The sequence below is a fragment of the Maylandia zebra genome, linkage group LG19 (assembly GCF_041146795.1).
Source record: "Maylandia zebra isolate NMK-2024a linkage group LG19, Mzebra_GT3a, whole genome shotgun sequence".
Taxonomy (NCBI): domain Eukaryota; kingdom Metazoa; phylum Chordata; class Actinopteri; order Cichliformes; family Cichlidae; genus Maylandia; species Maylandia zebra.
Genome location: NC_135185.1, coordinates 25980727 through 25996245, shown reverse-complemented (window position 1 = coordinate 25996245; position 15519 = coordinate 25980727). Strand labels below are relative to the sequence as shown.

At 45.3% G+C, this 15519-nt stretch overlaps 1 protein-coding gene across 3 annotated transcripts in view; it reads left to right on the top strand.

Moving 5' to 3' along the window:
• Positions 1-348: 348 nt before the first annotated feature.
• begain (brain-enriched guanylate kinase-associated) overlaps positions 349-15519 on the top strand; it is a 61984-nt gene continuing 46813 nt past the window's right edge. For 2 of the 3 annotated variants that reach the window (XM_004540454.3, XM_076877359.1), the window contains exons 1-2: positions 349-2038; positions 7251-7282. In XM_004540454.3, coding sequence (XP_004540511.2) covers positions 368-2038; positions 7251-7282 — 1703 coding nt within the window. In that variant the 5' untranslated portion in view covers positions 349-367. Of the gene's footprint in view, positions 2039-7250; positions 7283-7473; positions 7607-15519 lie in introns of those variants that run through there. The other variant, XM_004540455.3, reaches the window with a different exon arrangement.

Below are 15519 nucleotides of genomic sequence, written 5' to 3'. Positions count from 1 at the left end.
TCACATGGTCGCTGTGGTCAATATCACTGACCTGGATATCCAGCTGCTTTCCAACATCATCCATGTCAATACACAAATTCATTATACATGCCCACATACAAACCACTGGTCGCCTGTTGATCTATAATGCTATTTTAAAAAGGAAAAACATAGAATTGATGGAGTTACCATATGGTAATGATTTGGTTGGCATCCAGATGACTATCAGGCCTCTTTGGGATCTCGTTGAATACTGAGCTGGATCAGTGTAAAGTGTGTCACACTGCAACAGCTTGGGTGCACTGTTGGAAGTCAGGACAACTAGGGCAGACAATTAAAACTGGGCAAAGCCAGAGGACAGAAACCAATAGGACTGACTGAGCCTGACATGGTTCATTTATGCGTTTCCATTTCAGATGATGGTCCCAGACTTGAGTCTGTACAGAAAGGATTACCAGAGTCTGTGCAAATTAGAGGAAGGAAGGCAATTTACATGGCTACTTTACGGCGACAGCGTTCCAGAGCAACCTCAACTCGGCAAGATCGTGGTTCCTGCTCTTCTACGGCATCTTGCCCCGTCTTCTCTGGACCCTGCAGTGACCATGAAGAAGAGCCTCAGCTGCGTCGCCAATCCTCTCCTTTACTTAAAGGTTCCTTTTCCAGCCTGCAGGGGTCTGTTTCATGCATGCAAGGATCTTTGTCAAGTCTTGACGAACCTTTGTCTAACTTTCCGAACTCTTTACCCAATCTCAGAGGTTCAGTCTCTCGGATAAAGAGGAGATCACTTGGAAGCCTGGACAACTCCATCCCCAATCCTATTGAGAGAAGTAAAAGCCCTAGTCTACAGAGTGGCAACGGCAGCTCTAGTGATGATGATGGAAGTTGGGATACAAACAGCTGGAGCTCAGTGGCCACCTGCTTACTACGGACTCCTATTAAGCAAGACAGCAATGAACAGTCTTGCAACACTGATCAGGTGTCCTCTGCTGCTGAGGGTGAGGATGAAATCATTTACCAAAATCTTATCATTTCACGTCCTCCTGCTAAATCTGAAAGCAAAAGAGACCATGATCATGAGAATACTTGCACAACACAAAGGAAAGATGCCGGACTCCAAAATATGTCATCATCTTGCAAAAATGCTTCTTCGGTCTTATTCCATCAGTGTGGTGAGAAATCAGAGGACAGGCGCAAGTTCTCACAGTTTCTAAATGAAGTGACTTGCAGGGTCTTAAAATCAAATGGTGGTCCTCTTCAGCAACCGTTCATTTTACGACATAGCGATCTAACTCCTCCACCACCTCCACCAACTCCATCTCGCACACCACTACATTCTGCCTTAACAAATCCACCGCCACCATCGACATCAACAACAAACTTATGGTACAGTCCAACCAGTTCGAACCTTCAGCCGATTAAGGAGTGTGACTCCAAAGATATCACAAGTTCCATCCACCAGTGGAGCAAGACATTACCAAGCTGTAGGATCATAGAGCCGAGAGAAGTCCTAAGGAAAGTAAAAGAAGAGACTCACTCACACCCAGAGCCCAACCAAGAGCTATGTCCAAAGATCCAAGCACAAACCCCTACTGGGAGACATTATCTAGAGACAGACATTGACAGAGTGAGGCAGCTGGATGAACTGGTAGCTAATGGCACCCTTGGGAAAGAGAAAACTGAAAAAGTGCTTGAAGAAGGTATAGGGAGAGTAAAGAAAAGGGAAAACAGGACTCTATGGGAGAGAAATGGAGGCTTGGGGATGGAAAAAGAGAAGGAGAGGGAAATGAGAAAAGAAGTCTCCTGGGAGAGAGACAGAGGAGGTGAGAAAAGGAGGGAAAGGGACAGAAAAAGAGAAAAGCTTTGCTGGGAAAAAGTTAGATGGTCAGAAAGAGGGCGGGAGAAGGAGAAAAAAGTTATTCCTACCTGTTATGAGTCACCTTATCCTCATCTGGCTGCCAGTGGACGGAACAACCCCTGCCCTGTCTTCAGCTGGCCGGAGCAGCAGTTTCCGAGAATGTCCTACAGGTCTACCTCATTGCCCAGACCTCTAAATGTTGCTGTGAGTACATTACACTACACTTAATTGTTCGTTTGGTGGTTTGGTTTAAAAATACATATACATAGAACAGAGATCATCTAATGTATGTGTTGGAGTTGAAGTTATTTCCTGAATTAATCAGATTTGATTTCCAACATGTGAGGTGTCCCTCAACACCTCCGTTGGCCATGTCTGCAAACCACCATCTGCTTTTATTAATATGCAATAATGTTCCAGCTGCTGTTTTTGATATGGTATTGAACAGGGTTGCTTTAGCCAAGAATTTATCACCATTTCAAGAGGTATAGTCCAGCAGGAAGTAATTAGCACTATGTCAGTTATGAATAACTACTTCCTGGAAAGCCTGTGTTCTTTAAACTGTGAACAGCTTATGTGAAAACTGCAGAGGATTTTTGCAGTTTGATTTTCAACACAGCGGATCAAAATGAGGACTGCAGATACACATCCCACATACTTTGAATTTTATTACATGATAGACAGTTATTACATCATGCACAGTAACTTTATTTTGCGCTATTGTGAAGATAATTGTCGTGATCATTCTAAGAAATGATCAGTTTGTGTCATGTTTTCTCCTGCAGTAAGAGTAAATGCAGATTGCTGGAAATGAGAAGCCAAATGAATAAGATTACACAAGCCTCTGATGAATTCACTCAGTCTTTATTCAAGGCTTTGATATAGTGTATTGCATCACATTCGTCTTTGTTAGCTGAATATTACTCTTCTCAGACTTATTATGTAGATGTGACTCATTTATGTTTGCTGTTTTGCTTAATTGCATCTGACACATGACCCACTTGCCATACAAAACTAAATCTGAAAACATGATTATTCATTAGCGAGAATCTGAATTATTCTGTGCTGTATATGCACAGGAATGCATGCACATAACATACAGATAGCTCCATAAGTATTTGGACATTTGCTATCCATCTTTTGAATGTTTGTAGGGCAAAAAGATGTCGATGCATTTAAATGAAAAGTAAAATAGACCACAGCAATGCTTTGAGAATACCCTGGCCATTGGAAATGTGCATTTACCAAGAAAAGATTTGTTCAAACTGCAGCTCATGTTATGATTTTCAGTCTATGATTGAAAAGAATAGGTATAAGCATTTGAACAATTACACAAATTCTGTAGTTTTTGCCTCCATACTCCATCACAGGGGATTTAAAGTCACTGGGGATATGAAGAGCTTTATCAAAAGTATTGCATCAACAATCTAGGAGTTACAGTGCCCTATTTTCAGAGGCTTAAAAATAATTGGTCAGTTGAGAAGGTAGTTTCGAGGCCTATTTTCTTGTTGTTCTATGACACATTAAGCAGACAAAATATCTGGAATCAATTTCAAGTGTTGAACTTGTATTTTCCAGCTTTTTACTGAAATTCTCAAAATGAAGTCCAAAAAGTTGATGCAAGTGAAGGAGGCCATCATTAGACTGGGGAAAAAATAAAATAAAATAAACCTATCAGAAAGATAGCAAAAACATCAGGTGTAATCAAACAAACAGCATTTGGCAACACCAAAAGACCAGAGAGACCACAGAAAACAACTAAAGTGGATGAAAAAGTCCAGTCAAGAACATTTTAAACAGATAGGCATATCTGTTGTGGTATAAGCTAAACATGTAGTATACCTCCTTCTTTGCTATACTATGGGTTTTACTTGGATGTTTCTACTTTTTCTGGTCCCTAAAGTCTACATGAAGAGATGTCTTCATGAATGGAAGGTGCAAACCACTGGTTACACACAAGAGCAAGCAGGTCAGATTACACTTTGGCAGAAAAAACATCTGACAGGGCCTCAACAGTCCTAAAAAAAAAATAATTTGGAACAGATGAAACCAAGATGAAACTGCACTAAAATGATGAGAAGAAAAAAGAAGGGAAAAGAAGAGAAACAGCTTGTGATTCGAAGCATACACCATCATCTGCGATAGCATGGGCATGTAGGTCAGTGGAGCCAGGTCACTAGTGTTTATTGATGATGTGATTGCTGGTAGAGGTAGCAGGATGTATTCTGAAGTGTTGGGCTGTGCTCTGCTTAGATTTAGCCAAATGCCGTAAAACTGATCAGACAGACCTTCGCACTACAAATGGATAATAACCCAAAGCATACTGCAAAAGCAACCCAAAAGTATCTCAAGGTAAAGAATTGCGATATTCTTCAATGGCCAAGTCATTCAGCTGATCTCAGAACATCCTTTTCACTTACTGAAGACCGAATTGAATGCAGAGTGACCTACGAAAAAGCAGCAGCTAAAGATGGCTGCAGAAATTCTAGGTGGGAAATACAGTTGATGCACAAAAGCAAAATTACCAAAAGTGTGTATCTGTTCAAATACTAATGGACCCAACTGTATTCTTGCTCATGCTACTTTCAAATATAGACTCAAAATCACAGCGCGACCTACTAGATGAGCATTTTCAGTGGCCGGGAAGTTCTCAGAGTGCTGTGCTGTGTCTGTATTACTTTTTATTTAAATGCATTAGCATCTTCCTGCCCTCCAAACATTCAACAGAGGGCTAGCAATGGGAACTACTGGTCCCTTTGGAATATCATATTAAGAAATACATCTGCCTTACTTGCTGCTTTTTTACTAAAATAGAGAAAGACTGCTTGAATCTAAAACAAATTTCACTATCCTGCTTGTGTGCCAGTGTGAAGGTAGCTGATACATAAAATATTTAAACACTTTCCCTCCTTCTGTTTTTGTTGTGCTTTTGAGCCTCAGGCATAGTAATGCCATCCAGTAATATGGCCTCTCACAACCTGATGCACTGTTGTACTAATACCCTGCTGCTAAATGGGTGAACTTTGACCAACGTCCAACAGTAAGGAGGAAGATAAATGTTTGGGATGTCGCTTTCTGACTAGAACTTATTCACTGGATGTCAGCTCCCTAGCAACTGTTCAGCCGATGAGTGGGTGTATGTATTAAAAGGAATACATTTGGCAAAAAGAGAGAAAACTGCTGTATGGCAGCTTTTCACAGTTAGTGGCTTGCAAGTGTAGAGATGAGGTGGGCGCTTCTTTCAAGGTAGGAGAAAAAGAAGGAGAAGTGTCCTCTGCAGTCTGGAGGGCAAGGCTGAAATACATCTATTACAAAATATGTGATGAGCTGAGATAAACTGAGAACTTGTAATTGAGACATAGTGAAGTTATAAATTATCAGTCAGCAGCGGAATGCATCCTAACAATACAAGAGTATACCTGTGAAATACAGCAGTAATTAAACATGAAGCAAGTATGTGGGCTAATGTGTGTGTTTCGATAAAATCATCACCTAGTAAATGCAAGCATGGCGTCCTGTGAATGACCTTCATATTGGGATGAGAATAGCAGATTTACTGTTAAATGCTGTAGGAGCAGTGATTCAAAAAAGTGTCATGAAAATAATGCTGAAAAATATCCACAATGGTATCAGAAATAATTCTAAGAAGAAATCCTAACGATTACAAAGTTTTTAAAAAATACGAATTAATATTTTTTATGATAAAAGTTTTATCAAATGGTAATGTGAAATGCAAGATGGCTTCAAATCCAGGGGGCCTTCTGTGTGGAGTCTGCATATTCCCCCTGTGTCTGGGTACTCAGACATCCTCCTACAGTCCAAAGACATGCATGGAGTTGGGCTAACTGGTAATTCTAAATTGCCCATAGGTGTAAATGTAAGAGTGAATGCTTGTTTGCCTCTGTGTGTGAGCCCTGGCGGCATGTCCAGTGTGTACCTGTCTCTCACACTATGACAACTGGGATAAGCTCCAGACCCCCCATGACGATGAATTGGAAATCAGAAGAAAATGGATATTTAGCTGCCCAAGCTATGTACAAAATAAATGACAAATAGTGTTTGTCAAGTCAGTACTTTTTTATATATGTCTGCTTTTTGTCTCCATTCTATCATCATTTAGCAAAAGTGAGTTAAAGGTTAATATTTTACCTTTTTCACTGAATGAAAGTAAATCCATGTGAGCTGATTATCATTCAGTGATGCCTTGCAGGAATGCCAATTCTATCCTCCTCCCCCTCTCTCTAGGCTTGCCCTCTCCACACAGAGGGATGCTGGGATGGAAGGATGGACGTGGAGGTGGGGGGTGGGGGGATTACTGAGCGTTGTCTCATTCAGTAGCTGTATGAGTCATCCTGCTGTATCATTCGCACTGTTTGTAACACCCACGCAACTGCGTGAAGCCCGGCTTCCACACACTCACCAATACGCACTGCAATCTTGTAGTCCGTATGTTGAAGCTGTGCACCTGTGACATTTAATATACCTTGCTAAATCCTCACCAATGAGACTGACGTGAACCTGAAAACATACCAACCTACTACAGCACCAAAACAATGCGTGACTTTGTGGCCACTGTAAAGTTCATGAAGAAGACGGTGAAATTGGGAGTTTTTTATGGCCATGCATGTAACTTGTAACTGCATTAAAATAATTCAATGTAAATTCTTGTGAAATCCTTATTATTTACAATCTATATGCAAGCTATGACCAGTCTATTTATTTGCATTCATGTGTAGATATGACAGAGCAGCACTGAGTATGCTCAGTACTGAGTATAATATAGCTAGCCATCAGTTAGCTTATGTTATAAACACTAAACAGCGTTAGCAACCTGAAGCGACTAACTTCCACATAACAAAGTGTGGTCCTTTTTTTCTACAGATTGTTGCATATCGAAATAAAATACGAAGCGCTCAGCAGTGAGCTTCATGTTAGGCAGATTTTTGTGTTCCCTAAGGTAGCAATATCTTCATTCTTCAAAACAAGAGAGTGGTATCAAGAAAGAAATCTAAGAAGAGTACTTCATTCTTTTAGACTTAATTTGCAACATTTTTAGTTTTGTTTACCATTTTACTTTTTTGTACTTTCCTCCTAGCAACTACAGTCTGCAAGTCTGCCTCTCACCCTCGGGCACTTTCTCTCCCTTTCTGCAGCACACAGCATTTTTCTTTTGCACTGTTAATCTGTCATTTCTTGCTCTGCCTCTCTCCTCCTTTCACTTAATGTTCTCAGAACTGATACAGTGTGTGAGAGTGAGGAAATAATGGATATATTTGTTTGCCGAGACACAGCCACTCTGAGAGCTCGTTAAACACCAGATAAGAGGTATTCCACGGCGTGCAGTGGCAGCGGCGGCGCCAGATAAATCTGCTTGATAAATATATCTAATCATTTCACCCGCTTCTCTTCCTACCAGGAATCTGATGGCGAGACGCAGCATAACACAAGGTTGGCTACTTTCACTTTTACTTCCTCTCCTCCCAGCAGTTACACCTTCAGCCACACCTCTCCTCTCTCTCTCTCTCTTCCCTCTTCTCTCCATCACTCCCCTAACCCCTCCTCTTCCAGAACACCTCCTCCTGCTCCATTCAGTTCACAGCTCCCTCTCTCATTTTCTCTCTCTCCCCTCTCTCTCTCTCTCTGCCTACCAGCCCTGTCTCCAGTCAGAATTAGGGGAGTCTTTTTCTAAATGCATGCAGCTCTGAGGGGATGCACAGGCACATGAAAGTAGTGATTTTATCTGCTGAAAATGAGGCAAATGGCATATAAACGGTAAGGCAAGGAAGCGAAGAAGTGCATGCCTGGTTTCATTAGTGGCGCTGAGATAAGTGTGTGTAGTTGCTTTGCTGCACTTGTGAAAGTAATGATTGTTGTGAGGGCTCTTCTGTAGCTGCTGTGCCTCTCTGTTCATGTGTTGCATATTCTGAGCGCTTTGAGAAAGCGCTGGGTAGACTGCTCTGCATTCAACAGTACACTATGTTTGGAGAATGTGACTACATGTTGTGCAGCATACTGGAGTAAAATCTGAAGGTTTTTTTTACTGGAAGTCACTGCATGTAAGTTAGGTTGGTCATGATCGTTTGGTCAAGTTGAACTAAACTGGTGTAACTGGTGTTGTTGCTTAGGGGTTATTATTGTCGTCTGGATTTTAGTGGTATGAGAATAATGAGTTACCACGTTTTTTTTCATAGCCCTCAATTTACTCCCATAATATTTCACTGAGCAAGAAGATACCACAGAGAGGCTATTACAGCCCATCATGAGAAAGAAAGTTGCTCTCATTAAGCCAAACTCCTCACCTTGCATTTGATGAGTTGAGAAAAGACGTGATAGATGGGTGTGATCACTTTGAATTTCAGTGAGGAAATCCTAAAGCCTTTAGTGATGCATTGCCTTTAGGTGGCTCTATAATCAGCATGTCAGCATAACATGATCATAACATCTAGAAGTTAATTGCTTTCACCTCCGGTCTTAACCTCCTGCTAGTGAGGAACCATTGATTTTGGAGATGATCCCTACTTCCTGTTACATAATTAAAGCAAACAGAACCTTGGATAAAGTGCAGTCTAGAGGGAAACTTTGAGTCTTTGAAGTGAGTTTCAAACCTCCTGTACAGTGGAGAGAGCTTTAATTAATGTGGTGCAAAAACAAAGGAAGAGTGAACAATGTGCGCTAACCTTCTGCCACTTTAAGCTATATTAACTCGTAATTTGTTGGAAGATGGCACTTTGTATTTGCAAATGGTATGGCTGTGGAATGGTGCTGCACATTTATCCAATATTCCTTGTCAATATGCAATCTATGTCAATCACAGTGATGTAATTTACACACTTTTGCATATCCTAAATGTCTTTTTTGATTGTGTTTAATACTGAATGTGTACGCGCCATTTAACTTCAATATTTACTGTAAAATATTCTCAAAATGCAGTAACACAGTATGCTGGCAGACAAATAAATGAATAATTAACCAGGCAGCTAGGTATCTTTCTACTTGGAAAACCGAGGAAACAAGTCTGGTTTCCCCTTTTCCAAGGATCCTATAAAATATCATAACATGCTTCTTTCAATCCTTTTCACTGTATTTAACTAACTGTAGTTTTTGCACACAGATATCCTGTTGGTGCGTTGGGACCAAAATTATTTCATTGCATTTCTTTTATTCATTTATTATTATTATTATTATTTTAAATTATTAATCATCTCAGTTGGATTTAGAAAAAAGATCATTCAATAGCTGATACTTTTTTTCAGAGCTCAGTTATCTTGGTTGCCAGGATGGTGTGTCAGGCATAAAATATCCTTGCTAATATACTTACCACTAATTTTCAAAGTCGTGCTTACTGTGACATAAATGTGCGAATTTGTGTCCAGGAAAAATGAACATTATTAGATTTTCTTTGCTATTTTACCATGTGATAGGCTGGTATGACCAGAGATGGGGAAATGTCCCTTGTCCATGCAAGCAAATTATGCTAATCATAATATATATGGCCAATATATAAGGTTTCAAATAATAATGTATGGATATGTGCAGGTAATCCCTGTTAATCAAAACCTCAGGCTTCAGACTGCTCCAAGAGCTCAGTTTCCAACTATTGATTTTCTACTCTTGGCTCTGAATACTGTGAAAAAGAAATCTTGAATATGGTCATCTCAGGCTGATGCTCTGACTGTGAAAAAATAGTCCCATACACGTGCTGTTGAAAATTTCCAATAGTGAGGGTCAGTCAGTAGAAAGTTAAATGGAGAGAATATAAAAATGATTGGTTCAAATATAGTATGAACTAATGGGCTCGGTGTAAGATAAATATGTTTTGGTTTTTAACTGCCAATCATGCAAAGCTACTCTAAATCTTGTGCAGTACAAGAATAAAAATATGCAATTGGAAATTAACATAATAGGTCCACTTTAAATGAGTCCAAAGATGAAAATTAATAAGTGCTGAAGTCTGTCCAAACAAACCATCAGCTCCACCAACCCCTGCAGCACAACGAGCTCTGCTCCTCCTCAGTTTTCTGAAATGATTCTTGTCATAGATAATAAGCCAAAGCTTACCACCAAAGGCTGTTTTGTACTTCACATGCAAGCTGAGTTAAATCAATGCCAATAAAATTGAGATCATTGTGCACCGACTGTCACGGTCTGGCTGGCAGATCGTGGGGAGATGGGGAAATAGGACCCAAACGCTGGACTTAATGGAATGAACAGTGGGTTTATTTACAGTGAGGTAATTGTACACCACACATTGAATCTCCAAAAGTGCTCCCTCGACTCCCGTGACGTGTCTTCTCCCAAGTGCTGGTATCCCGTGCTCTCTGCCCCTGTGCCTTCACACACCCCGTGTGTCTTGCAGTCCTGTGTTCCGCTGTCCTCCTGGGGAAAAACACAGACACAGCCGTTATGGCACCAACTCCGGCAGGCATACACTTTAACAACACTAGAAACACTGACATGGAGTCTAACTCAACGATCCTGCGCCGGAGGAAGCTCCATCGCTCTGTTAAGTAGCTCCCCCGACGATCCTGATCAGAAGCAGGTGTGTGGTAAGCTAGGCGTGACCAGCAGCTGGCAGGGCCACACCCATCAGGCCTGCAGGTGGCTGTCCTTCATCCTCCAGCCTCACACACATACACACACCAGCATTGAACACAAGAACACAGTGCAGCAAACATACATCCAATACACTAATAACAATAAAGGTCCACACTGTTCACGAACCCCGAGTCCCCGGAACCGGGTCCGTGACAGTACCCCCCCTCTAAGGGTCGACTCCCGACGACCCCAAAACAAAACCACAGAACAACCAACCCAGGGCGGGTGGCGGGGGGTCCAGGACGGAGGGCCCCAAAACCACTCCGCTAAACAGCCACCACAAAGCAACAAAAGAAAAAACACAGGTCAACAGTCCAATCCCCCGGTCCAGTGGCAGCAAACAGTTCTGGCGGCCGATCTGCAGGACGGCAAAACAAGCGGGACCCGCTGCGGGTTAGGCAGTGGCGGCAAAAAAAAAGTTCAGGTGGCCTACCTCTAACCCCGTGATGGAAGCAGAACGCTTCAGGCGGCCTGCCACGGATCCGGTGGCAACGGCGTTGCAGCTCCGGCGGGCGGCCACGGGTCCGGTGGCGACAGTGTGACTGCTCCGGCGGGCGGCCACGGGTCCGGTGGCGGCGGCGTTGCTGCTCCGGCGGGCGGCCACGGGTCCGGTGGCGGCGGCGTTGCTGCTCCGGCGGGCGGCCACGGGTCCGGTGGCGGCGGCGTTGCTGCTCCCGCCTCAGCACCACCCACGATTCCCGACGTGGCGGCCGGGCTGCAGGACGTGGCGGCCGGGCTGCAGGACGTGGCGGCCGGGCTGCAGGACGTGGCGGCCGGGCTGCAGGACGTGGCGGCCGGGCTGCAGGACGTGGCGGCCCCTCCGGCACGCAGACCTCCAGCTCTGGCTCAGCGGATCCCTCCGGACCTCCGAGCTCCTCCGGTGGCAGCGCGGGCTCACCAAGCTCGCTGAGCTCCTCTGCTGGCAACGCCGGTCCCTCCGGCTCGTTGAGGTCCGCCAGCAGCGGTGCGGGCTTCTCAGTGGGTGGCTCGCTGGGCTGCTCCGGCTCACAGTGCTCCTCCGGCTCGCCGAGCTCCTCCGGCATTAGCTCGCTGGGCTGCTCCGGCTCACAGTGCTCCTCCGGCTCGCCGAGCTCCTCCGGCAATAGCTCGCTGAGCTCCTCCAGCATTAGCCCGCTGAGCTCCTCCGGCTCACAGTGCTCCTCCGGCTCACAGTGCTCCTCCGGCTCGCCGAGCTCCTCCGGCATTAGCTCGCTGGGCTGCTCCGGCTCACAGTGCTCCTCCGGCTCGCCGAGCTCCTCCGGCAATAGCTCGCTGAGCTCCTCCAGCATTAGCCCGCTGAGCTCCTCCGGCTTACAGTGCTCCTCCGGCTCGCTGAGCTGCTCCTGCTCGCTGAGCTCCAAAGCTGGCGACGCGGGCTCCTCCCGCTCGCTGAGCTGCTCCGGCTCGCTGAGCTGCTCCGGCTCGCTGAGCTGCTCCGGCTCGCTGAGCTGCTCCGGCTCGCTGAGCTGCTCCGGCTCGGGCATGCTGAGCTCCACAGCTGGCGACGCGGGCTCCTCCCGCTCGCTGAGCTCCTGCTCGGGCATGCTGAGCTCCTCCGGCTCGCTGAGCCGCTCCTCCGGCTGCGACGCGGGTATAGATGGTCGGTGATCCGGAGGTGAAGATGGCGATGCGGAAGCTGCAGGTGGCGAAGATGACGGTCGAGCGGGTGATGTGGATGGTGAAGTCGAGAGTTCTGCGGTCGCTGCAGTCTGATGGGACGCTGGTGGAGAAGTAGCTGCAAAGGGCGGAGGTGATAATGGTGCGGCAGCTACTCGTGGTAGACTGGACAGCAATGTAGAAACAACAGGCGGGTGACATAATGGCAGGGTAGTTCCAGCAGGCATATCAGCCTCCAACTGAGGATGAAGACGAGAGGCTGACTGGACTGGCTGTGCTACGGCTACAGGTTGGGCAGCTGGCTGTGCTACGGCTACAGGCTGGGCAGCTGGCTGTGCTACGGCTACAGGCTGGGCAGCTGGCTGTATAAACATAGCCCCAGAATAAACAGTTCTAGACGAAACGGTCCTAACTCCTGGGTCCGAAGGAACATCAGGAGCACAGTCTCTTGAACCAGGAGGAAAAAACTCGTTCTCAAAACTAACATTGTCATCCTCCCAAACAGGAGAAACACGAGCTCTAGGGTTCACGGAGCTGGCATTCACAGCCTTGGGGGAAACAGTCTGTTTATCCCTAGGCACGAAAGGTGAATGAAGGGAGACTCTGTCACTCACCCTAGGCGGTTGTTTGAGCCGAATCCCTGGCTCCTGCTGGAGCTGTGAGTGCTGGCTGCGTGTTCGCTGCCTCCCTGTTGAAGAGGGAGCGTCGCTGGCGGAATGTGACGAGGGCGGATTCTGAAGTGGCTGCTCCTGCTGTGATGTGGAAATGCTGGGTGAGTCAGGTGGCACGATGATAATTCCTAACATTTTGTAAAAAGCTTGTGCAGGTGTAAGCAGATTGCTGGCAGGCTCGTAGTAATCCTCCCGGGACCGGCTGGAGCGTTTTCTGCGAGACCGAGGCGTCCGCGGGGAGGAAACAGACGAGTGGGCCGACGGGTAGGCTGCCAGCGAGGAACGGCAGCACGGAGGCCCTCCAAGCGCTAGTCGGGTCCCGTCAAAACGGGAGCTGCGCTTCCGCGGTGAGTCCGCTGGGTCCATAGTGGCAGGATCGTTCTGTCACGGTCTGGCTGGCAGATCGTGGGGAGATGGGGAAATAGGACCCAAACGCTGGACTTAATGGAATGAACAGTGGGTTTATTTACAGTGAGGTAATTGTACACCACACATTGAATCTCCAAAAGTGCTCCCTCGACTCCCGTGACGTGTCTTCTCCCAAGTGCTGGTATCCCGTGCTCTCTGCCCCTGTGCCTTCACACACCCCGTGTGTCTTGCAGTCCTGTGTTCCGCTGTCCTCCTGGGGAAAAACACAGACACAGCCGTTATGGCACCAACTCCGGCAGGCATACACTTTAACAACACTAGAAACACTGACATGGAGTCTAACTCAACGATCCTGCGCCGGAGGAAGCTCCATCGCTCTGTTAAGTAGCTCCCCCGACGATCCTGATCAGAAGCAGGTGTGTGGTAAGCTAGGCGTGACCAGCAGCTGGCAGGGCCACACCCATCAGGCCTGCAGGTGGCGGTCCTTCATCCTCCAGCCTCACACACATACACACACCAGCATTGAACACAAGAACACAGTGCAGCAAACATACATCCAATACACTAATAACAATAAAGGTCCACACTGTTCACGAACCCCGAGTCCCCGGAACCGGGTCCGTGACACCGACAAACCCTTTCAAAGTCACGGTCTCCATATGAAAGAGCGCACTAAGAGACTACTAGCCAAATAAAAGCCAGTTTTTATGAGATTTAAAGTAAATAATTGAAACCTTGTGAAAAGTCTTGTATTTTGCATGTTGTGTACGTGCATAGTAGATTGCAAGCACTGCTATTATCTGATTTTCAGATTTTTCATAAGCTCTTTACAAAGTGATTTGAAGACGAAATCTGAATTTTCCTACTTTCTGACTGTAATACAAATATCACTATCAAACTAAAATTGAAAGCTGAAAATAGTGAGCACATTGCATACTGTAAAAGAGACTGTGTGCCAGTTAAGTCAAAAAATAACTGCTTACTGACAGATGAAAAGGTTACAGCTTTATAACTTTTTTTCTCTCTTTTCTGGTCTCAAAATAACAAAATTCTTGTCCCCGTTCAATCTTTCAAAGAATTCAGTGAGTTTTCATTAATCCGAGGGTAACGGAAGTATCTTTGTGAACTTAAAATTGCAGTCAGCGCTTGCTGAGATTGAATAAAGCAAGGACAGGAAAGGGATTGAAAAGCAGCCAAAGAATAGAGGGCAACTGCTGCATTAGTCCAACTCCTACTTTAGTTTTCCACTAATGTTTCATCTTCCCTTTATCAGATGCATCAATCCGTGATCCACTTTTCCACCACCATCAGCTTCTTAACGACATCAATCGCCTGCTCTGCTTCACTTAGACTTTTAGGAATATGCCTGAAGAAGCTTTGTTTGTTCATCTCTCATCTCTTCCTAAGCACGTAGCTTCCAAAGGCAGATGCTATACAAAGTCTCCCTTCAGGTTAGCCTGGAGCAGTTTACCACCTCTCTGCTCTCTCATTCTTCTGTCTAATTATTTCCAAGACCATGAGCTCTGGGAATCATGCAGGAGCCGTTTGTTAGGGTCCACTACTGTAGCGTGTGGAGCTGGGCGATGTGGAATCTACTTTGGAGCGTTCTCAAGGGTTTGGCTCTGTCTTCGAGCGTGCACATGTACCCATATTCTTTGATTTAGACCGCTGTGCATCACATGTCTAACTCTTAAGATGCCTTCTCCCTTTAACGTCCCACCTCACCACCCTCATCGCTCCCTGGACATCTGGAGATATGCCTGTCTGCTGCTGGCGTTTATACAGCTCCGTAAAAGCCAACAGGACAGGGTCAGCTGAGCAACATAAGCCTCTGGTGCACATACACATAGAGTAGACCTCAAGTCTCTCAAAAGCACAAAGTCCATGTACTGTATGTCAAAAGAGTGGGATGCGTGGCATTTTAATGTGACCGATAAAATACAGAAGATAAAGGTCTTCAACTCAGAGGTTTTAACTCAAGCTTACTGCCCCTACTTGCTTGTGTGTTCTCATTAATGCATTAGCTTCAGTCCTGATCTTTCTGGTTCAGTGTCGTGGTTCTGACGCTCTTGCTGTATAAACAATAATTTGTTGACACGCTCTTGGCAGTGTGTTGAGCTTAATAATAGAAGCGGCTTTTTCCTCTTAAAAGAGGCTTTTTGTCAAACAAATATACAGCTCTGTTTCTAGCTACATGTTGAACAAACTGCGCACCTATTGCACCCATTACACCTCAGTAAATATTTCATTGCACCCTGGAGGGCTGTGCACATGCTGCTGTATGTTCGGCCCACATGCGCATAATCACTCTGAGCCCCGGTGGCCTCCTGTGGTTTAATGCATGGTGGATTTCCAGATGTCCAATCTGGACGTGATGATAAAAAAGAAAAGGCTTTAAGGTGAAAAGAACAGGATTCTTTTTTCAAAGACAAA